Here is a 22,138-nt window from a genome sequence, read left to right on the forward strand (position 1 = left end):
TTGGTCATAGAGTAAGGTTATAGTAAGAGCTCATTTGCTCTCTAGTGGTGAGAGACCCATCCTCATTAACCCCTGGTCTGATTACCTTGCTGTTCAAATGCGAAGCAGTCCCTAGAGGCTCCTCAATGATCAGAGCAAAGAAGGGAGACTTTACCTTAATTTCCTGATTCCCAGGCTAAGTCTCCTCCCTCCGAAGCCAAGGTTGAGCTAGTTAGTGTTTGTTGTCTTCACTAAGGGAGATGGAGGTCTGGGCTACAGGCGTGGTTACTCCCTGGGTCTAGGCCCAGGGTGAGGGCGGGCCTGGGAGTAGAGGACTGAGGCTCATGCTAGCTCTTCTTTCATTTCTGGATCACCAGAAGGTCCCCTTTCCTCTGGGCGAAGGAACCTCAACTTCCCTCCTAGACCTCATTGTTTTTGCTGACACTCACTTGACTCAGGGCTCCTTGTCCTGCTGGGTGGTTAGCAGGGGCCCTGCCGCTGGGATGCAGAGAAGGCTGAAGCTCATCTCAGTGTCCTGGGGCTCCAGTCCCTCCCCTGGTCTGCCCCGGCTTGCTCTGTCTCCCTAGAGCAGTTGGCTTTTGTCCCAGTAGAGCATGGGAACATTTCTTTGGAAGGGCATCCTGGCAGATCTCACCTTTCCCACCTGGTGTGGTTTCTTCCCTGTACCCAGAGATGCCTGACAGTCAGCACAAGGCTCCATGGGCCCTTCCACAAGGCCTTCACATTGGGTCTGGGCACAGGGTAGCTAGGTGTGCTGGGAAAACCGAGGGAAGGAGCTTACAAATGATAGGACCTGGGACCTTGCTCCTATATCTCTTTCTTCTAGGCTCAGTTTCTCAAGCTGTGAAAAAGAGTCAAAAGCTGAGATTCTCTAAGGCTGGCTGACAGCCACCCAGCTGGGGGATGACACTGGGCCACCCCTGGAGTTTTGTCTTCTGACCACAGAGCAGCCACTGCATATGAGATCTGTGTAGTGTCTAGGGTGGTCTTATACGCCCACGGATAAGTACACGGAGGACCAGCAAGGATGAGTGTGTAAGGGTGACCCAGATGGCAGATTGTGCAATCAGAATCTAAGCTACAGTCCTTCATCTCTGGCAGGCAGAATCCAGGCAGGGAGAGAGGTGGTCCTGCTGGCTCCGTGCAGGACCCCGTGTGCAGAAAGGGCTGGGGGCGCTGGGCTTCTTACTTCCTTTCTCCTTGTCATCTGCAAAGGGGTTCAAATCCACCTCTTCCAGCATTTGTTCTGTCCCTAAGCCCTGTCCTCTGTAATGCCTATCCTCAGCGATTCTCAGTTTCCTATATACCAAAGGAAACATTTCTAACACTTTCAAAAGGTTGTGCACCTCAAGGATCTTGAGTGACAGTCTTATGGGTCACTACGCAGTAATTAATAAAACTTTGTCTTGGCCAAGGCCCGAGCAGAAGTCAGGGAGCGGGCGGGTAGTGTCGAGGTGACAACTGGAGGGAGGAGTGGGGGTGGAGCTATGGGGATGGGTGGGAGGGGACCCGCCGGGGCTGGGGCAGTGCTGGAGTTGCACTCGAGAGCCAGCCGTCCGCTTTAACATCCATCAACTCCCAGAGCCATGAGCCGTGAGTCCGACCCTGGTGCCCCCACGCACCCGGGAATCCGGTGGCCTGCAGGCGGAGCCTTGAATGCCAGGCTCAACTTGTGTCTCCTCTGCAGGAAGGAGTCTCTCGCTCCAGTACCCGCTGTTGCTGCTCCTGCTGCTGCTGCCACCCCCGGTCCTCCTCACAGATTCTGGGGTGCTCTCACCGGGTAGGCAACCCTTCTCCAATGCCCATGTTGATCCCGAGTCCTGTGCTGTTGACTTGGTCCATCTCTGTCTTCTCCCTTCCAGAAGGCCCCACTTCCCCTTTCTGCTCGCGGTGCTGGGAGTGCGGTGTTGAGTTTGTGAGATGGGGCTCCCTGGAGAACTCCAGGGGTGTAGCCGAGGCTAGATCCTACCTAGGGTCTCTCTGGCACCCAGCCAACTGAGATCGGAGCCGGCAGGGGGAGTAGGGACGGTTTTTTAATTTCACCTGTTCTGGGCTCTGACTTTCCAATCGGCCTCCAAACCCCTTCTCCCACAAAAGCAGGCAGTTTCCTGTGGGGGCTCTTTCGGGGAGGAAGCGGCAGGCGCCAAGGGAAAGGCAGACTGGACAATGAGTTCCCATTTTTCAGCCTCTAACGCTCAACCTCCCCCCATTGGTAGAGAGAGGGGCTGGGGTGGGAGGCCAGCATCCTGGGAATAGGGAGGTGGACACACACTAATGAGGAAACTGAGGCTCAGTAGTAGGTGTGAACTTAGAACTAGCCTAATCCAGAACTTCCCAATATCTGCAATGGCCCAGAGACCCTTCTAGTTTGTTCGTGAACGGGACCAAAAGTCAGGTCCCCTGAAGTTCTGTCCTTGATTCCTCCTCCAGGCCATTACCAGGTTCCAGGAAAGAAAAAAAATCACCCTTCCACCTCAGCCTCTCTCCCCTCCCCCCTCCTACCTTTTCTTCCTCTCTCTCCTTAGTTTGGATGCAGGGAAGGGAGGAAGTGGGAGTTTCGACTTTCTGCTGGATGCTCCTGGGACTTGGAGCTCCGAGGAGGGAAGAGGAGGGAAGAGCAGAATCTGAGTCGATGGAGAGTCAGGGCAAGCTTCCTGGGGGAGAGGGTTTGTTTGTGTGAGGAGAATTAGGGAAACCTGAGCAAGGATGGAGATAGCCACCTCCCCACAAGCCTGGGTTTTGGGAGGGCACATTTCTGACCCCACTGCAGCTTACCGAGTTCAACTCTGCTGGATTTTTCTTTGGTGCTCATAGAGGCCTGCAGGGCAGATGTGTTAGACCTATTTCATAGAACAGAACTCTGAGATGCCCAGGAAGTGGGGTGACTTGTTGGGGATCGCAGTGAGCTAGCTGGCTATGCTGGTCCTGGGCCTGAACTATCAATGTCAGGATGAGTCCAGCTCTCATCTGACCTCATCTGGGCCCCTGAGTACCTGGTGCCAGCTCACTTGTCTTCCTTGCTTATTATGCCTGGTAAGGAGGGGTTGGAGTTTAGCTTGGAGGGCAAGGGTCTGCTGGGAAATCCACAGTGCTCAACCTCCAGCCTCCCTGGTTTTGGCTCTCTTTGGCCACGGAGCAGGCATGACTTGGTGACCTGAGCTGCACAGAGCACCTGAGCCGTGATTTGAGCCATAGCATCTCTTCTGCATATGCCCATAATGCATGTGCTATAGTGGAATTTTTGCATTCCACGGGCTTCTTCTGTGCCAGCCTTTGGCTGGGACCCTGGTGACACAGAGCCCAGTGGAGCTCACAGTCTGATGTGGAGTGATGTAGGTGTCCAGGGCACATTGGAGCTCACAGTCTGATGGAGGAGACAGATGCCAAGGGATTGTTCCATAAGGAGGCGAGCGAGGGCAATGGCTAAGGATGAGAGAAGCAAAGGACATCAAGGAGGGAAGATCTGTCCACATGGGAGGAATAGGGGGGGTTTTCTGAAGGAGGTGGAATTTATTTCAATAAGACTTTGAAGGAAAGGAGGTGGTGGGAGGGGGAGACTGCTTCTGCTGGCGTTCTGTGAGGGTCTTTCTGACAGAAAGCAGTAGGGAGTGGTATGGCAGGCAGGTGTTGGACAGGAGAGCTTGTGAATACAGGGTCCCTGGGGATGTGACAATAAGGAACAATTCTGGGTAAGCCTGGAGACCAAGAAGCCTGACACAGACCCCTGCAAGGTTTAAGGATAGGACAGGAAAGGTGGGTGCCTGTCTGATCCCGAGTCTGCTGTAAATAGAGGCTCAAACTGCTTGGGCACCTGCTTGGAGTGCAAGGCTGCAGATAGTTTGTGGGAAGGAGGCCTCTGCCATGGATTGGGGAAAGATAGTGCCCTGTTTGGAGCTCAAGACTGTGCTGGGGACCCACAGTCTTCAAATGCTTCTCTTCCACAGCATGTGCATGTATGTGTGTGTGCGTATGTGTGTGCATTAGTGTGTACATGTATAGGTGCATGTATGCGTGCACACAGATGTGTGTGTGGGTCTAATGTAGCCCTGGCTGTCCTGGAACTCACAGTAAACCAGGCTGGCCTTAAACTCACAGAGATCCATCTGTTTCTGCCTCCTGAGTGCTGGGATTAAAGGCGTGTGCTTTAGGGAGGTGGTGGCGTGCACCTTTAAACCCTGTCTCAAAAAAAAAAAAAAAGAAAAGAAAAGAAAAGAAAGAAAAAAGGCCTGCACTATAATGCCAGGACCATTTAGGTGCCCCATGCCTACCTAAGGAGAGGGTATGACCTGGTGAGTAGAGCTGTGAGCCAGGCTGAGGAGCTTGAGGCCAGCTAACTCCTGCATGTGGAGTGAGACTTTAGTACATGCCAAAGCCTCCCTCTGTTTTCCTTGGCTGCTCCTGTCTTCAGTCCCAGCTGGTCTGGGGACCCCAAGGGGCCTTTCTTTCTTGCTCCAGGCGGCACAGGGCCTGGATCTGCCTACAGGCACGGGAGACCCAGGCCTGCCTACTCAGGCTTGCTTTCCCCTTGGCTGCCAGCTCCTCCACCCCAGCTTCTATAAATATTATTCTTAGAGGCTTTGGGCACAGCCTTTTCTATCTGATGCTGCCTTTACATCCAGGAGGGCCTGGTGTTCCCAGCCATACCTGTCCCCTGCCCTACTTGCCTTTTAGTCCAGAGTCCCGGCTTTTGGGCTGGAAGATGGGTTTTAGAGCCGGGAGATCCTGGTCGTGGTTATCTGTGGGGACACGGGTTGACTGCTTCGGCCTTCAGGCACAGTGTCAGGCACTGAGTGACAACAGTTGTAGAGTTGTGTTGAGGGCAGGAGAATGAGGGGGATAATCTAGAGGAACAGATTGGCTTCCTTTAGAGTATGGGGCGGGCAGGGAGTCAGGGACGCATCCTCTGAGATACCCACTCTACCTGCTTATGAGACAGATGGGCAGACACGGCCCTACAGCCAGGAACAGCATCAGTTCTGAGTTCATCTTTTCTGCGTTCTTCTTTGGTGGCTGATTTGTGCTTGAGTGTGGGTCACTTGAAGTAAATCAGAGTGGGTGCCTGCCCCTCCCAATTCTCTCTGATGGCTCCTTAACGCCATGAAGAAAGATGGGTGGTCTCAGTAGAGTGGTAGGCAGAGGACTGGGTTGCCATGGAATCCTGCAGGTATGAAGTCCTACTGAGAGGACAACCTCCTGTTGAATGACTGGCGGTCTGCTCATAGCAGAAGGCAGAGACCCTAGGCTTCCATATTCACTTGGGACTTGCAAAGGTCACTTTGAAGAAGCAGCAACGTCCATGGCCTATGGATCATTGTGACTCTGCCGTGTCTTTCCCCAAAATCAAGTCCCAGACATCCCTAGGAGGAGTTGAGCAGGGAAAGGGAAGGAGATGAATCTTTTGGTTCTGCTGCCTGGAGGCGATGGGGCTTGAGTGTAAGCCTCTTGCCTTCTCTGATCCTCGATTTCCTCATTGCGCAATAGGAGTCTCGCCCATCTTCCTACTGGGTCTGGAAGACAAATACACCCTGGGGGTGTGAGGTCATGGACTTGGTCAGTGACAGCCCCAGTTTCTCCCAGCATGACTGCCACAGTTGCCATGGCAAAGTGGCACCCGTCTCCTTTCTGCACACTCTGTTGTCCCTGCTCAAGAGGACTTTTCCTGCCGAGGGGAACTTGGTGTTTATGGAAAGAGAGTGGGGAGGAGTAAGGGAAAAGGGCCACAGTCTGTTTAGGAGGGAGGGGCCTCTTTTGGCTTGAGGCAGGACATGGTGCTGCAGGAGTCTCTGGTTAGTTGGAGCAAACCCTGCTGCAGCAGGAAGAAAAGTGTCTCTGCCCAGCAGGGAGCAGCGAGGCTCATCAGGCCATTTTATTAGTTCCACACATACTTGGTAAGCTCTGGTCTCCAGTGGTTGTCCAGCCTGCGCTAGACCAAACCCAGGCTGTGAGCCCAACCCAGTAGGGAGGTAGCCGTCTGGGAAGGTGTGCCCCTCCCTCAGGGTAGAGAAGAGACAGCAGGAAGGGCAAGGAGGACTTAACAGTGGGGACTTGGTGAAGCTTGGGCAGGAGGCAGAGCAGGCTTCTTTGGGGAGCATTGGGAGATGTGAGAAGTATAGCCTAGGTAAGGGTGGTGGCAGGAGGGGGGTTGCTCAGCCCCTTTGAGCTTCAGGACCTTTTGAGACTCCTGAGGAGGTAGAAGTTGAAAACTGAGGCCCAGAGGAGGCCTGGGCCTGTCCCCTGTTTCTTCTGAGTGGTAAGACATCCTAGCTACGGGAGAGCGCTATGGCAGAGCTCCACTCTGCTCGTGGCACTTGAGTTGCACTCGAGCAAAGGATGATGGGAAAAGCCCCAGCCCTGTCAGGCTGGAGGTGGATTCAGGCCCCTTTGGTTTTTCTGGGGGCTGTGACTAGCTTGGGGACATCCAAGGATGAGGAGAGCTGGGGTCCTGTCAGGTCTGCAGTACCTGAGTCTTGCTTACCAGGTCTGCTTATGGCAGCTTGCTAAGGCCTTTTTGTTTCTTCCTCTTCCCCTTGGCCTCTCTCTTCCAAACTCCTGCCAGAGATCACAAGAATGTCATTGTGGGGTTTTTCAAAGTCACCGGGGCTTAAGCAAAACTATTTGCATGGCCTGTACTAGTTTTGCTGGTGTGTGTGTGTGTGTGTGTGTGTGTGTGTGTGTGTGTGTGTGTGTGGTGATGGTGGCTCTGGGGGCACCTGGAGGTTCCTGGTGGCCGGAGAGTACTGCACCATGGCAGCTGTGAGCTGTGGATGCAGGCTGGAGGGCTAGGCCCTGCTCGGGGGAGGTTCTCTGATGTGGATCTCTTTGATGACTGGCTCGTTCACGCCAGGCTGCTCTGACTTTTTTCCACCCTCTGACCGCTAATCATCAGTCACACATGGTGTCAAAGTTTCTCACGCAATCTATGCCCAGAGAGAGAAGCATCTGCAGAAGGGATCTTGGCATTTCTGTGAAAACCAAAGGGAGGTGCCTTCTGCTGGCAGCCAGGAGTCCTGGGTCTGCCTGGCTTTGCTCTATGTCTTTGGCCAAGTAGCTCTCCCTGAGCCTCAGTTTCCCTGGCTGAGCCATGTGTGAAGGAGGGACTGGACCTGGATGAATTGAACGACTGTCTAACTTGACTGCTGAGGCATCACTGAGACCACAGAGCTATGGAAGGGGATGGCAGTCAGAAGGATGGGGTTGAACACAGGGAGGGACTTCATTGTTAGGGGTTCACGAGGTGGGAGTAGGAAGGAAGAGGGGTGAGTGCAGAGTTCACATACCATCTCGGGAGACTTCTTTCCAGCCAGGCTTCTTGTGTTCTCTCTGTTCTTGTCCTCCCCAAGATCTTAGCATACAGACTACACCTTCACTTAAGTCATCTGAGTTTTTAAAGGCAACTCAGATCTTGGGGTCCCCCTCCCTGCCACTTGTATTTTATCCTTGGTTCTGAAAAGCCTCTTTCCTGGAATTGATTGCTGAACCTGGGGAGGCTGGGTGGAGAGGAAGTGAAGGGATGGACAGTTGGCCTGATGTGACCATTTCCTGGTGGCCTTTTCTGGCCTCAGTTTCCCTACCTGCACAGTGGGTGTGATGAACGGGCTGTTCCCTCCTTTCTGCAGAAATGGAAGGCCAGTGGCAGATCCTCTTTTCCTAGCATCTAGAAGCTCACACAGATTGGTGGGGAGGGGGAGGCTCATCTGAGAGGAACCCTCCCACGCTCTTGTCTCCTTTCTGAAGCCCCCACACATACCCTTGTCACTTGGCTCTGATGGGGCAGGAAGTGAGCTCTCAGAAGCTCACAGTATGTTGTCTTATCAGCTGCTTCCCAACTTCCCAGGCTTGGTATCAACTGCTTGGGCCTGTACTCTTCCCCTGACCCCTGGCAACAGGGAGGGAGGGGGCCTTTCCCCTGGGCCCTGAGCATGGGCTAGTCTGGAGGTCCAGGGCAGGGGATGGGGGTTTATGTCTTTGGTGCTGGAGTGGGGTTGGTCAGAGAGAGTTCAGATGTCATTTGGGACAGAGTTGCCTCTGTGCCCTTTCTCCACACTCAGGGATTGGGTGGGATCGGGGGCTACTTGAGGGTATCCCTAATTCTTGTTTCTCGTCCACAGTCAATCCCTGTTGTTACTATCCGTGTCAGAACCAGGGTGTCTGTGTCCGCTTTGGTCTCGACCGCTACCAGTGTGACTGTACTCAGACGGGCTACTCGGGCCCCAACTGCACCATCCGTGAGCTAGGCCTCAGGCCCCTCTCTCCTGCTCCTCTGGATCTTCCTCTCTACCCTACACCTGCCTTCCTTTCTGGCCATGGCTTCCTTTGCCTGTTTGGCTTTGACCCTGCTCAAACATGGCTTCCATGGGGCTCTTTTCTTGGTTCATCCACTCTGTGGTAGTTCTTCTCCATGCTCCCTGTCCCCCGTCCTCATTTTGGGTCCTGGCTCTTTCGTGTGTCATCACTCCTAAGGGTGCTGCCTATAGATTCCTGTTTGGTCCCTATCCTCTCACCATGGGTAGCTCTGGTCTTATCAGAAAGGATGGACTCAGTGACCCCCACTGTCCCTGCAGCTGAGCTCTGGACCTGGCTGCGAAATTTCCTGCGGCCCAGCCCCTCATTCACCCACTTCCTGCTGACACATGGGCGCTGGTTCTGGGAGTTTGTGAATGCCTCCTTCATCAGGGAAACACTCATGCGACTGATACTCACAGGTGGGTATGGGGCTGGGTCCCTCTCATCTGGGGAACAAGGAATCACCCCAGTTCGTGGGATTCTTGGCATCTGATAAAAACAGTGGGTGGAGAAACTCCCAAGGCCCTGCATGGGAGGAGGCAGGGAAGTGGAGGGGGAGGGGAATAGCCTTGTCACCCTTGTTTTTGATCTGCAGTACGGTCCAACCTTATCCCCAGCCCTCCGACCTACAACTTAGCACATGACTATATCAGCTGGGAGTCCTTCTCCAATGTGAGCTACTACACTCGAGTTCTGCCCTCCGTACCCAAAGACTGCCCCACACCCATGGGGACCAAAGGTAAGGGGCAGCGGTCAGGAGCTGACCTGAGTTCTCCTCTTCAGGCCAAAGCAGGCAGAAGAGCTGTTACTGATTCCATAGATGGGTGGATCAAGGCAAGACAGTTGACATATTTAGGACCAAGGAAGGGGACAGAGAAGGCAGCTAAGGTTCTTGTCTAGGGTGACAAGGAAAGTCAGAGGCAAATTCTCCCAGATGAGCCTTCCCCTCCCCACCAATCTGTGTGAGCTTCTAGATGCTAGGAAAAGAGGATCTGCCACTGGCCTTCCATTTCTGCAGAAAGGAGGGAACAGCCCGTTCATCACACCCACTGTGCAGGTAGGGAAACTGAGGCCAGAAAAGGCCACCAGGAAATGGTCACATCAGGCCAACTGTCCATCCCTTCACTTCCTCTCCACCCAGCCTCCCCAGGTTCAGCAATCAATTCCAGGAAAGAGGCTTTTCAGAACCAAGGATAAAATACAAGTGGCAGGGAGGGGGACCCCAAGATCTGAGTTGCCTTTAAAAACTCAGATGACTTAAGTGAAGGTGTAGTCTGTATGCTAAGATCTTGGGGAGGACAAGAACAGAGAGAACACAAGAAGCCTGGCTGGAAAGAAGTCTCCCGAGATGGTATGTGAACTCTGCACTCACCCCTCTTCCTTCCTACTCCCACCTCGTGAACCCCTAACAATGAAGTCCCTCCCTGTGTTCAACCCCATCCTTCTGACTGCCATCCCCTTCCATAGCTCTGTGGTCTCAGTGATGCCTCAGCAGTCAAGTTAGACAGTCGTTCAATTCATCCAGGTCCAGTCCCTCCTTCACACATGGCTCAGCCAGGGAAACTGAGGCTCAGGGAGAGCTACTTGGCCAAAGACATAGAGCAAAGCCAGGCAGACCCAGGACTCCTGGCTGCCAGCAGAAGGCACATCCCTTTGGTTTTCACAGAAATGCCAAGATCCCTTCTGCAGATGCTTCTCTCTCTGGGGATAGAGCCAACAGCATGAGGAACTTTAACACCACGTGTGACTGATGATTAGGGGCTTGGAGGCGTGAACTCAGGTGGTTAGGCTTCTGTGGCAGGCATTTTTATCTGCTGAGCCATCTGCCTGGACCCCTGTATGATTTCAGGATACAGTCTCCCTGCATACCCCATGCAGGCCTTTAATCGAAGATGCTTTTGTCTTAGCCTCCCCAGTGCTGACGTCCACCACCATGCCTGGCTCTTGGTAGGAAATTTTAAAACAAATTCCAAATGTCAGTCATTTCCTTGGCAAGTCCGTCAAGGTCTTTCCGTAGAGCAGGTTACAGCTACCTGTGGGGAGAGACAGGTCCTAGGAGGATGCTCTGGCCTTCCTGCTTGGGATAGTTTGCCTGGGGACTTCTGGGAGCTCAGTGGTCCCCAGGGCAGGCAGACAAGTGGGACCTAGGCGTCTACTGTTCTTTTCCACCCCCCTAACCAGGGAAGAAGCAGTTGCCGGATGTTCAGCTCCTGGCCCAGCGACTGCTGCTGAGAAGGAAGTTCATCCCAGCCCCCCAGGGAACCAACATCTTGTTTGCCTTTTTTGCACAACACTTCACTCACCAGTTCTTCAAGACCTCTGGGAAGATGGGTCCTGGCTTTACCAAGGCCTTGGGCCACGGGGTGAGTGTGCAGGCGGGACCTCAATGACACTTGCAGGCTATGGCCAGAATCCAGGTGATCTGAGTGAACCTTTCTCCGTCCTCAGATAGACCTTGGCCACATTTATGGAGATAATTTGGAACGGCAGTATCACCTGCGTCTCTTCAAGGATGGGAAACTCAAGTACCAGGTAGCATTGACTTGGGGGTGGGACAGTGGGAAGGGCTTCCCTCATTTTCTCTTACAAAGATGGCTGGGTTAGGGAGTGGGACAGAGATCAAAGGCTGGGAGAAGCTAACAGGGCAAAAAGCAAATAAAGAACAGGCATGACCTCCCATGGCCTCCCCACGGCCCCCCATAGCCTCCCACAATCCCCATGGCCTTCCTTGCCCCCAATGGCTTCCCATATCCCCCTGTTGCCTCCCACAGTCTCTCATGGTTTCCCAATGGCTTCCCATATCCCCCTATGGCTTTCCATGGCTCCTATGGCCTCCCATGCTTCCAATGACTCCCCATGGCCTCCCTTGGCCTCCCATGACCTTCCATAGTCTCCCAGAGATGCTTTCACTCATTTTGCTGACTTACTTTGTGGAATGGGCACCATGATGGGACTGTGCAGGTGATGAGCAATGTCCGTCTTAGCTATAGGCCCAGTCATCAAGAAACCATAGTCCATCAGGGGTCATGTACATGAATGTCAGGGTATGGGGGCCCACAGTCAGTCAGGGGGTCACACACATACATACTGACTGGTATCGGCTGTAGCAAGATTGATTGGGTAACCAGAGCTGTCAAACAGTAGTGTGAACCTCATATGTAATTCAAATTTCCTAGCGGCCACATTAAAAGTGAAAAACAGATAAGATGGATTTTAATAATATACTCTACTTGGAATGATAAGATGACTCAGCTGGTAAAGGCATTTGGCACCAAACCTGACAGCCAGTGTTTGATCCCTGTGGCCCATCTGGAGAAAGGAGAGAACCTGTTCCTACAAGTTGTCTTCTGACCTAAGCAGGTTCACTTCGGCAGCACTTTGTTCTTGTCTCGTGAACACATAAATAAATAAATGTAATAAAAGTTAAAAAGGTTTTCATTGGAGGTAGCTGATCTCTCTCTAGATTTCATAAAAATTATAATTCAATAAGCAGATTCATATACCCAATAGCTGAAACATCCACTTTAAAATTTAAAATTACGGGACTGGAGAAATGGCTCAGCAGTTAAAAGCTTGCCACTCTGCCACAGGATCTGGGCTTGCTTCCTAGGACCCACAAGAGGCTCAGAACTGTCCGTAACTCCAGCTCTAAGGGATTGATGCCCTCTTCTGGACTTTGTGGGCATCCCCACACATGAGGCATACAAACACACATACAAAAATAAATCTTAAAAAAGAAAAATTTAAAAGAAAAGTCAAGTAAAATCTAAATGAAACAAAATAGTCAAATTTGGAGTGCCAGGGGCCATGGGTGGCTAGTGGCGACTATATTGGATTATGGAAATCTGAACGAATGGAATGAAAATTCACTGGGGTGTCTTCATAGCTGAGGCTAGTACTTGGCATATAGCTTGGCAGTGTGTATATTTCATGAATGGATGAAGAAGAGACCACCTACCTAGTTACTATTGTATGATTGCCATTAACCAGCTGCTACCTTTGGGGGGCCTTGAGAAGTTGGAGTTGTAGCAGCAGAACTGCAGAAGCCACGATGTGGTCAGAGTCAGCTCTCTGTAGGGTTTAGCTATGAGAATCGTGGAGGCAGGAAGAATCAAGGGTGCGAAGGAACGACTGGGTTAAAGGAGGGAGCAGGCGTCTGTAGTATGTAGGTTTCTGACCTCTGCTGAGAGCGGAGGGTGGCTGGCAGAGTTGCAAGCTCACATAGCTAGCCTGTGATGCTAGAGCTGAAGTTTTTGTTGTTGTTTTGTGTTGTAAGTGGGTGCGCAGACTGCTGTGTACCTAGAAGGATGTCTAAGAGCAAGAGTTGGTCTAGGGCAGGTACTTAGGGAGAACCAGGCAGGCAGGTCAGGGTTGAGGAAGTAGAGCTGGAACACAGAGCCCCGGATGTGGAGAGGGATCTTGGAGGAGGGCTGGAGTCAGCTGCGGCTGCTCTGCCCGGCCCTAGGTTGCCAGGCGGCCCCATCCCACAGGTGCAGGACGGAGAGGTGTACCCACCGTCGGTGGAACAGACGTCCGTGTTGATGCGCTACCCACCGGGTGTCCCGCCCGAGAAGCAGATGGCCGTGGGCCAGGAGGTGTTTGGGTTGCTCCCAGGGCTGATGGTCATGTCCACGATCTGGCTGCGTGAGCACAACCGCGTGTGTGACCTGCTGAAGGAGGAGCACCCCACCTGGGATGACGAGCAGCTCTTCCAGACCACTCGCCTCATCCTTATAGGTGAGCATGCCCGAGGAGCTGAGACGTTGGGACTCTAGAGTTACTGAACTGGGGAATTCACAGCCTGAGCCCCAAGCCAGGTTTGGCCACCCATATTCAGTAACCCAAATAAAAGTAAAACAAATTAACAGTGAAAAGCAGAAAAAGACAGTTAGTCAGTGTGGTCACATTGGTAAGAGGGACGGTTGCTGGTGTCTGAGACCTCAGTCGGGGCCTCCAGGCTGCAGCTTCAGATCCTGAATGTGTTGCTGGAAGGATTTGCTATGACACTTAGTCAGAATTTTCTGGGCATATTTGTTTGGTTACCTCGAATCCCAGTTTTTTTTCCCTCTGTGCTGTACCCAGCTCCCCGCTTGGGCTACCACCCAGTTTGGCACTAAGATTCTCAGCACACCAGGATCAAACGCCAGTTTACCCCACCCTCAGGAACTTCCCAACTTCCCCTCTGTCAGTCTATCAGCTTTTGTGGAGTTTGGGAGATGCTCGGTGACTCAGGGACAGATATTTTTGTGTCTACTACAGAGGTGGGTCCATAACCTAAAATGTCAGATGGCTTCCTGCCTGGGAGCTTGGACCCTGTCACCTCTGTCCTGACTACTCTGTGTGAGTCACCCATCTCTGGGCATTACTGGGCATGGCTGGTCCCAATTACAGCGGCGAATTCACTGGCTTCAGGAAGAGTCGAGCACCGGGGATGAGAGTACTCTGAGGTGGACCAGCTGAGCTTTCTTTTGAAGTCTGTATCTCACAGACCTTTACCAGAGAGACCAGGTCTCTGGTTAGAGGTTGCCCAGCACCGCGGCTGGTGAAGAAACTGTGATCAAAGTCAGGACTGTGGCTAACCTGTGTTCACATGGTTGAAATTGCCTGTCCCATGTCAACAGCATAAACTTTGCCTGTTGTCTACTCTTCCCATGGCCTGATACGTGGTCACACGGGAATCACGTGGGAATTTATAGAGCTCACAGTTTTCAGGTAAGAAGGGTGAGCCGAGCTCAGATGCTCACATATGAAGAAACTGGAGACATATGAAGTCATGGCTGCTAACCAAATCCTTCAGCTCCGGGTCATTTTACTAAAAAGCCAACTCGTGTGCTGGCCTGGGCCAGACACCAGTTTCCTGTAACTATCTGCTGGCCGATTATCCTGTTGTCCGGGTGTGTCCAACTTACTTCTTTCTCGGCTGTTTCCATTGTGTAGATGGTTCCCAAGGGGTCAAGGAAATCTCTGTCCATGAGACTGTAATGTACCTAACGACACATGAGAACTGTAGTATGTTTAATCGAATGCCCAAGGCTGCGCTCCCAACAGTGCGGCTTTCTCTGCAGTAGCTATCAGGTGGTGTCTCTGAAGCCTGCGCCCTCACTAAGGGTTTGCATGAAATGACACTCCTCACTAACACAGCACTACGTTTTTATATCTTTCAGGGTTTCTCAGCTTTTTCTTTTTTAGAGACTTTTTTTTTAAACGTAGGTCATTCAGACATCAACTTTGCAACTCTCCTGCTTTGGCTCCTTAAGTTCTGGGTTTTAGTTTAGGGGCTTGTGCCACCATGACTTCTCCAGACCCTGTCACAGTCTGCAGGGAAGACAGGGTTTTATTTTTATTTTTTTTTTAAAAAAATTTATTCTATGTATTTTGGTGATTTTGCCTTCATGTATATCTGTGTACCATATGCATGCCTGGTTCCCGAGGCGGTCAGGACATCAGATCTCTTGAAGCTGGGGTTACAGATGGTTGTGAGCTACCATGTCGGTGCTGGGAGTTGAACCTGGGTCCCCTAGAAGAGCAGCCAGTGTTCTTCATCTCTTTTCATCTTCCTCTAGCCCCTGGATTTCTCTCTTACTGGGCCCAGGGCCTCTTTTTGGAGCAGCAATGCCCCTGTCTGGGGATCTGAGATAGTGTTTTCACATCCCTTGAGAAGGACAGAAAGCAGAAGTGACCAGGGGAATGAATGAGCGTCAGCAACAGTGAGGGTGGGAGTGGGGGTGTGGGGGCGAGGTGGGCTGGGGTAAAAACAAGCTCTTTTCATGAGCTTCCCGGTTTCCCACACATGAAGCTCTGCTGACCCCGTTCCCCATCTTCCTCACACAGGGGAAACCATCAAAATTATCATTGAGGAGTATGTGCAACACTTGAGTGGCTACTTCCTGCAGCTCAAGTTTGATCCAGAGCTGCTGTTCCGAGCCCAGTTCCAGTACCAAAACCGCATCGCCGTGGAGTTCAACCATCTCTATCACTGGCACCCACTCATGCCCGACTCCTTCAAAGTGGGCTCGCAAGAGTACAGCTATGAGCAGTTTCTGTTTAACACCTCCATGCTGGTGGATTATGGTGTCGAGGCACTGGTGGACGCCTTCTCCCGCCAGAGGGCTGGCCGGGTAAGCTTCAGAGAAACAGAGGGTGGGCTCTGGGAGCCAACAGACTTGATCCAAAACCCAGTTTTCTCATCTGTGGGATGAGCATAGTGTTACTTACTTTTTTTTTTTTGAGACAGAGTTTCCTCTGCATAACCACCCTGACTATTCTGGAACTCACTCTGTATGCCAGGCTGGCCTCAAACTCACAGAGATCTGCCTGCCTCTGCCTCCCAAGTGCTGGGATTAAAGGTGTGCGCCACCAACGCCCAGCTCACAGAGTCACTTCTACAGGTGTTCATAAATATCTCTTTAGGAATTCTCTCATTCAGGTGACAGTACCAGGGTTCATTAGTCACTTTCATATTATTATGTCTCAAATACCTTACCAAAAAAACTCAAGGGAAGAAGGGTTATTTTGGCAGTGTCACAACGAGGAAGCCATGGCAGAGTGACCCTGTCAGTGGCAGCAGAAGCTCAAGGCAGAGGTGTTCATGTCACAGCAGACCAGGAAGTAATGAGATGGGAACCAGGCGCTGAGCTGTAGCCTTTAAAGTCTGGCTTATAGTGACCTATTTTCTTCAGCTTGGCCACACCTTCTAAAGGCTCCACAGTGTTCCCAATAGTGTTACCATTTGGGGAGTAAGTGTTTAAAAATACAAACCTATGGGATATGTTTCAGGTTGAGACCACAACACAGACACTACTTCAGATGCTTGGGATGTGGTGATGAACAAGATTGACATGATTCTTGGACCCTATCCTTTTGGCATGTACACCATAAAAGGAAGACAGTCCAATGACAGCTAACATCATTCGATTCGAGCTAGCACCATGACAGGGGCCTGCTAATGTCCTCAGAATGATAAGATGTTGATGACCATATTTCAGAAAGCCATGGTACTCTGTCAACTCTGTAACCCAGAGCTGGGTGTTAGGGCGATGGCAAAGTAGAGATGGTAAAGACGGGCAGGGATTTCCCCTGGAGAGGGTGGTGATGGTGACAGGGATGATTGTGTTCCAGATGGAGAGGACAGCATGTGCAAAGGCTTGATGGCTTGGAATCTGAGGGACATGAGGGCCCTGTTAGGATCTGGTAATATACATGACTGTGCCTGTATGAAATGCCTTTTGAGTTCTGTATTTCCTATCAGCTTAATTGTGTCTTACCCCCAAATTAATATGCCATGATCCTAACCCTCAGGACCTCAGAATAACATTTGGAAATACTGTCTTTAAAGAGACATTTAAGATGAGCTAAGAAATTGGGGTGGGCACTAATCCAATGAGACTGGGATCGTTGTAAGATAAGGAGATTAAGACAGACTCATCCAGAAGGAGAGCCACGTGCAGACACAGGGAGGCAGTGGCTATCTATAAACCAAAGAGGCTGGCTTCAGAAGGGACCAAGCGTCAGACACACTAGACTTCACACGGAGACTAAGCTTCAGTTAATTGAGACACCACTGTCATGGCCCTGGCAGACGAATGCATTCTCTTGGGATTCTTAGTCAGCCCCTCTGAAATCACTCCTTCCCTACAGCTGGAAGCTCCTCATTCTTTGCCTGTCTTGAGTCCTTTGCTTCTCTGTCTTCACTGTCCCCTACCCCACTTGAAGCTGTAACACTTAGTGGGTTTACATTTCCTCTTGGTAGTTTGACTGCAATTAGCATTTGCTGCCCCCTGAGTACCCTCTGCTCTCTGTGGGGGCACGGGTGTGAGATGGGACAGAAGCCTTTGTGTGGGGCTGTGTGACTGCTAAGTGTGTGGAAGGTCTGGGTTTTGAAACTGGGAGAAGATAGCAGCTGTTGACTCTGAGGGTATTAAAAAGGAGCAGAGGCAGGACAAAGCAGGCCTTTCTCCAATGAACGTCACGATGGCCACTGTGCAATGTTGCCATGTGACCAGCATTGTGACAACGCTTTATTTTACTACAATATATCAGGTGGATGTTTCCACACTCCCCATGTTTGCATATGAGGAAACCCAAGCATAATCTGCTCCTTGTGTTTGCATGCCAGGGTTTCCCAACAAAATGCTTCAAAGTGGATGGCTTAAGGTAATAGAGACATGTCCTTCACTGGGGAGTGGCAGCGTGGCCACTCTCTGAGGGCTCTAGAGAGGAATCTGTTCTTAGCCTTTCTCACTGGACTCCCACAGTCCTTGGTTAGTTCTTGACTTGTAGAAGAAGTGTCAGTCAACTCTCTGCCTCTCCCTCTTGTCACATGTGTCTTCTCTGTGCCTCTGGGCTGGGCACAGAGGTGCACTGTAATTCCAGCACTCTGGAAGTACAAGTAGGACCACTAGGTCATTTCAGCTCCCGGGCTAGTTCTAGGTCAGTGTGGGTTACATGAGACCCTGTTTCGAAACTTGAAAACAAACAAACAAGGCATCACTTCTTGGATTAGGATCTCCCCTAATCAAGCATGACTTTATTTCGTCTATACCAGTAAAGGCTATATAGTTCTCCTATTCATAGGGAATACATCTAAGACTTCTTTCCAAATGGATGTCTGAAATGGTAGAGTACTGAACCACATACATACTATTTTTCCTATACATATGAACTGTGGTGGTAAAGTTTAACTTACAAATTAGGTACAATAAGAGACATAGTAATAATAGAAACATTGAATATATGCATAATAATTTTCTGTAATAAAAGTATATAGTGTGAATTTTCTCTCTCAGTGGTGTGCAGTACTTGCCCCTCAGGATAATGTGAGCTGATATTGTGTCTATGTGAGGACATGGGGTGAAGTGAATGACACAGGTATATGATGCTTAGTTTACTGTGTAGGGGTTACCTGTGCATAGCACTTCGATATCATGACAGTTGACCTGATGACTGACAGATGCCAGATGATTGACAAGCCAGGGGTCTTGTGCAGTACAGACATGCTGAATGAAGGCATGATTCATATTCTGGGCAGGATCAAGAGACTCCTCATTAGATTTCATCACGCTACCCAGAATAGCATGCGATTTAAAACTTAGGAATTGTTTATTTCTGGAATTTTCCATTAAATATTATCAGATTGTAGTTGCCTGTGGGTGATGGAAAGTGTGTGAAGCCAAGCCACCAGAAAGGTGAGACTATTACATTTTCAGCTAAGGTCACATTTGTGGGTGCTGCAGGTTAAATAGTGCATCTTTGGGTGGGGGCACCATCCCAGCCACATAGCTTGGCATGGCCAGAACTGGGGTTGGAGCTACTCTCTGCTTGCTATTCCAAGTTTGCTTTGCTCTGAGTTGTATGATTTCAATTCAACTGTTTTTTTTTCTGGCTCAATTATACTTGTTCAATCAAAACAGATCTCAGAAGTAGAGCTTCCTTTAAACTGGTGCCCTGTAACTATTATGACTTTGTGTGTGTGTGTGTGTGTGTGTGTGTGTGTGTGTGTGTGTGTGTGTGTGTGAGAAGTCAGCTGTGGGTGTCACTCCTCAGGAACTGTTCACTTGACTTTTCAGACAGGATCTCTTACTTGGCCTGGAGCTTGCCAAGTATGCTAAGCAGGCCGGTCCACAAGTGCTGGGGATCCAGAGTCCTTCTTTTTCATCTAGACCTTTTTTCTCTTTCAACATAAGTGACACTACCTCTTGGTGTGACTCCAAAGAGCTCCAGTCACTAGAGAGTCGAGTGCTGCACACCTCAGTGTTGGGGGAGCAGGCGGAGATAGAGCCAAACCACAGTGTCATGACCACTGGGCTGCACCCCATTCTCTGTCCTGGTTCAGAAAGACCTGGAGTTCTCCTTTTAGGACCTTACACAGGACAGTCTGGCCTGGTTCCTAGACTGACAGTTGTGCTAATCTCTTGGCAGATTGGTGGGGGTAGGAACTTTAACCACCACGTTCTTCATGTGGCCATGGATGTCATCAAGGAGTCCCGAGAGATGCGCCTACAGCCCTTCAATGAATACCGGAAGAGGTTTGGTATGAAGCCCTACACCTCCTTCCAGGAGCTCACAGGTAGGTGGCAGCCGCTGCTTCCTGGACACAGTCTCTATCTATCTTTGAGACACGCCAAGGAAGTGAGGGAGATCACAAGGACAGAGACTGGAACGGTGCAGATGGCCGGCACTACACTGGACATTGTGAGGGAAGGCAGAGATGTGGCAGCACCCTACATGGGGAGACGATGACCTTCCTGGTGGGTTTGAGGGGTAAATAGGAATTTTCCAGGTTGGAAATAGAAAGAGAAGAACTGCAGGTTTGGCAAGGGGGGAAAACAAAGGCACAGAGGCGAAGAAGGTAGGTCTCCTCTGGGAGGACAGCCATAGATGTGACCGGAGCAGGGGGCTTGTCTTGGGAGATGCCATGTGGTGAAGGGAGGTTGGCACTGAACTAGGATCATAGGTGCTGAAGGCGTGGGTTTGTCCTGTCTAGAGAGCTTGGGCAGAGGTAAGGCCTTGAAATCTTCCTCGAGGGAATCAATACAGGCCGTTTTCTCCATGTTGTGATGGCCCAAGAATTAAGTCCAGAGAATGGAATGAGTTGGAGGTCATGCACTGTTTGGGGACCCATCTAGGCCCCTAGACCCTTTGTCACCACATAGTCCGAGTCAAAGTGCTCATCTGCTCTTTCTTTCCTAATTGTTCGCTGATGCCCGCAGAGCCACATTTTAGGACATTTTCCCAGTGGACGAAATTGTTCTCCTGGGGTCTCTGTTGTTCCTAGAGAAAAACTGAATCTAGAAGGTTCCATCCCCAGGTCGATCTTAACAAAACTGTGACTCTGATGGTACGTTCTTGTTCTGCAGGAGAGAAGGAGATGGCAGCTGAGTTGGAGGAGCTGTACGGTGACATCGATGCCTTAGAGTTCTATCCGGGGTTGCTTCTGGAAAAGTGCCAGCCCAACTCCATCTTTGGGGAGAGCATGATAGAGATTGGGGCTCCCTTTTCCCTCAAGGGTCTCCTAGGGAATCCCATTTGTTCTCCAGAGTATTGGAAGCCCAGCACATTCGGTGGTGATGTGGGCTTCAACCTTGTCAACACAGCCTCACTGAAGAAACTGATCTGCCTCAACACCAAGACCTGCCCCTATGTTTCCTTCAGTGTGCCAGAGTCGCCCGGAGACAAGGGACCTGCTGTCGAAAGACCGTCCTCAGAGCTGTGAGGGGCAGAGACCGTCCTCCGAGCTGTGAGGGACATGGAGGCAGCCTTCTGGAAGGAAGAGCTTTGTGCTTGTCCTTCTAGGATGCTGAGGTGAAGTAGGTGGACTTCAGAGTTTGTTTCCTGGCTCGGCACAGCACTGAGAGAGCTGACAATTAGAACTTTGGATCTCACCCTTGTCTAAAATATTGTGATTTTGCCATTCTGGGATGCTGAATTCTTTGCTAACCCTTAAAAACTATAGGAGTAGTTTTTAACTGGCTTCTCAGAACTTGGCTCCTTGTTGACAACCCAGAAGGTTAGATTTCTTGTTGATTTGGAATATACACTTCAAACTTTACATTATAGGGCATGGTGTGGTCTCACACACCTTAATCCCAGCACTTGAGAGGCAGAGGCAGTTGAATCTCTGTGAGTTTGAGGCCAGTCTGGTTTACATAGTGAGTTCTAGGCTAGCCACAGTTACACAGTGAGGCTCTGTCTTCAAACAAACAAACAAACAAGCAAACAAACAACTTTAGGATGTAGAGCTCCTAACAAAATCCCTTGAAAGGTGAAAGGTTTCTTAATTTTCTTCCTAGAATCTGGGTCCCCTCCAGAATGTTGACTATCTGATTGGTAACTCAGGAGGTCATGTTCCTGGTCAATGATCCATAACATGGGCCAGACCAGTCCAGATCTGAATGTCTAGAATGTGGACTGGTTAATTCTCCTGTTCAGTGGGATGGACACAGAACACAAGGCCCCAGTGTCCAGCAAGGACTGCCTTGCCCACTTCCATTTCTACGCTGAAGGGCAAGTAAGATATTCTTAGGAGCCACACTTAGACCCTTTCCAGAGGTGTGGAGGGGATGGTGGGAGGCCACCACAGCTCTGTCCCCATCCAGGGCTTGTGGCAGCTGTTGTTCATGAAGCTAATAAAATTATCTTTCCAAAGTTGCCTGCTGTGTATCTCTTTAAGTCACATTTGCAAGAAAACCTTGATGAGGCTTTCCCCCTACCCTCAGGCCAAGTGTGCCTGAGACGTGGCCCTACCACAGGCCAGCTGTGCATGAGACGTGGCCCTACCACAGGCCAGGTGTGCCTGAGATGAGGCCCTACCCACAGACCAGGTGTGCCTGAGATGCGGCCCTACCCACAGGCCAGGTGTACCTGAGGCGTGGCCCCACCCACAGGCGAGGTGTGCACGAGGTGCTGCCCTACCCTCAGGCCAGCTGTGCAGCAGACACAGCCCTACCCTCAGGTTAGGTGTGCCTGAGATGCGGCCCTACCCACAGACCAGGTGTGCCTGAGATGCGGCCCTACCCACAAGTCAGGTGTGCCTGAGGCGTGGCCCTACCCTCAGGCCAGGTGTGCCTGAGGCGTGGCTTGAGACTTTTCGAGGGTGACCCTGGAATCTGTCCTAGCATGCCTGCCTTTTCCTTTATGCTTCATCTCTATCTTTGGGCCCAGATCGACATTTGTCAGTCCGTTCACCTAGAATATTAACTCCCAGGCTCTGGAGATGTCCACGTAGTTCTCGTTAGCTGACTAAAATGGCATCCTCTTACGGAAGAGACAGGTTCCCATGGACACCTGGGAAGAAGAGCGCATTACTCTGTGCCAACTTTTCACACCTGATTCTCATTTGTTGTCATTGGGACAGTGC

The 22,138-nt window shown here is 50.9% G+C and overlaps 1 protein-coding gene across 2 annotated transcripts; it reads left to right on the forward strand.

The window, feature by feature from the left end:
- The first annotated feature begins 1,506 nt into the window (after positions 1-1,506).
- Positions 1,507-21,426, forward strand: Ptgs1 (prostaglandin-endoperoxide synthase 1). Of its 2 annotated transcripts, none has more exons than XM_075986039.1 (11): positions 1,507-1,593; positions 1,688-1,780; positions 8,109-8,225; positions 8,562-8,702; positions 8,879-9,022; positions 10,465-10,646; positions 10,732-10,815; positions 12,774-13,020; positions 15,115-15,401; positions 19,201-19,348; positions 20,139-21,426. In XM_075986039.1, the coding sequence occupies exons 1-11, from the start codon at positions 1,587-1,589 to the stop codon at positions 20,492-20,494; spliced, it is 1,806 nt and encodes a 601-aa protein (XP_075842154.1). In that variant the 5' UTR covers positions 1,507-1,586; the 3' UTR covers positions 20,495-21,426. The 2 variants fall into 2 exon arrangements, with proteins under 2 accessions (XP_075842154.1, XP_075842153.1); XM_075986038.1 differs by having other exon boundaries at positions 10,736-10,815; positions 12,749-13,020; positions 20,139-20,625.
- The last annotated feature ends 712 nt before the right edge of the window (positions 21,427-22,138 follow it).

This window comes from Microtus pennsylvanicus, chromosome 9, assembly GCF_037038515.1.
Source record: "Microtus pennsylvanicus isolate mMicPen1 chromosome 9, mMicPen1.hap1, whole genome shotgun sequence".
Classification (NCBI taxonomy): domain Eukaryota; kingdom Metazoa; phylum Chordata; class Mammalia; order Rodentia; family Cricetidae; genus Microtus; species Microtus pennsylvanicus.

Bases quoted from the DNA above. Each gene is read 5' to 3' on its own strand.
- Ptgs1 (XM_075986038.1), top strand. The intron at 8,226-8,561 runs GTGAGCTAGGCC...CTGTCCCTGCAG, and splicing joins GGGCCCCAACTGCACCATCC to CTGAGCTCTGGACCTGGCTG. The intron at 15,402-19,200 runs GTAAGCTTCAGA...ATCTCTTGGCAG, and splicing joins CCCGCCAGAGGGCTGGCCGG to ATTGGTGGGGGTAGGAACTT.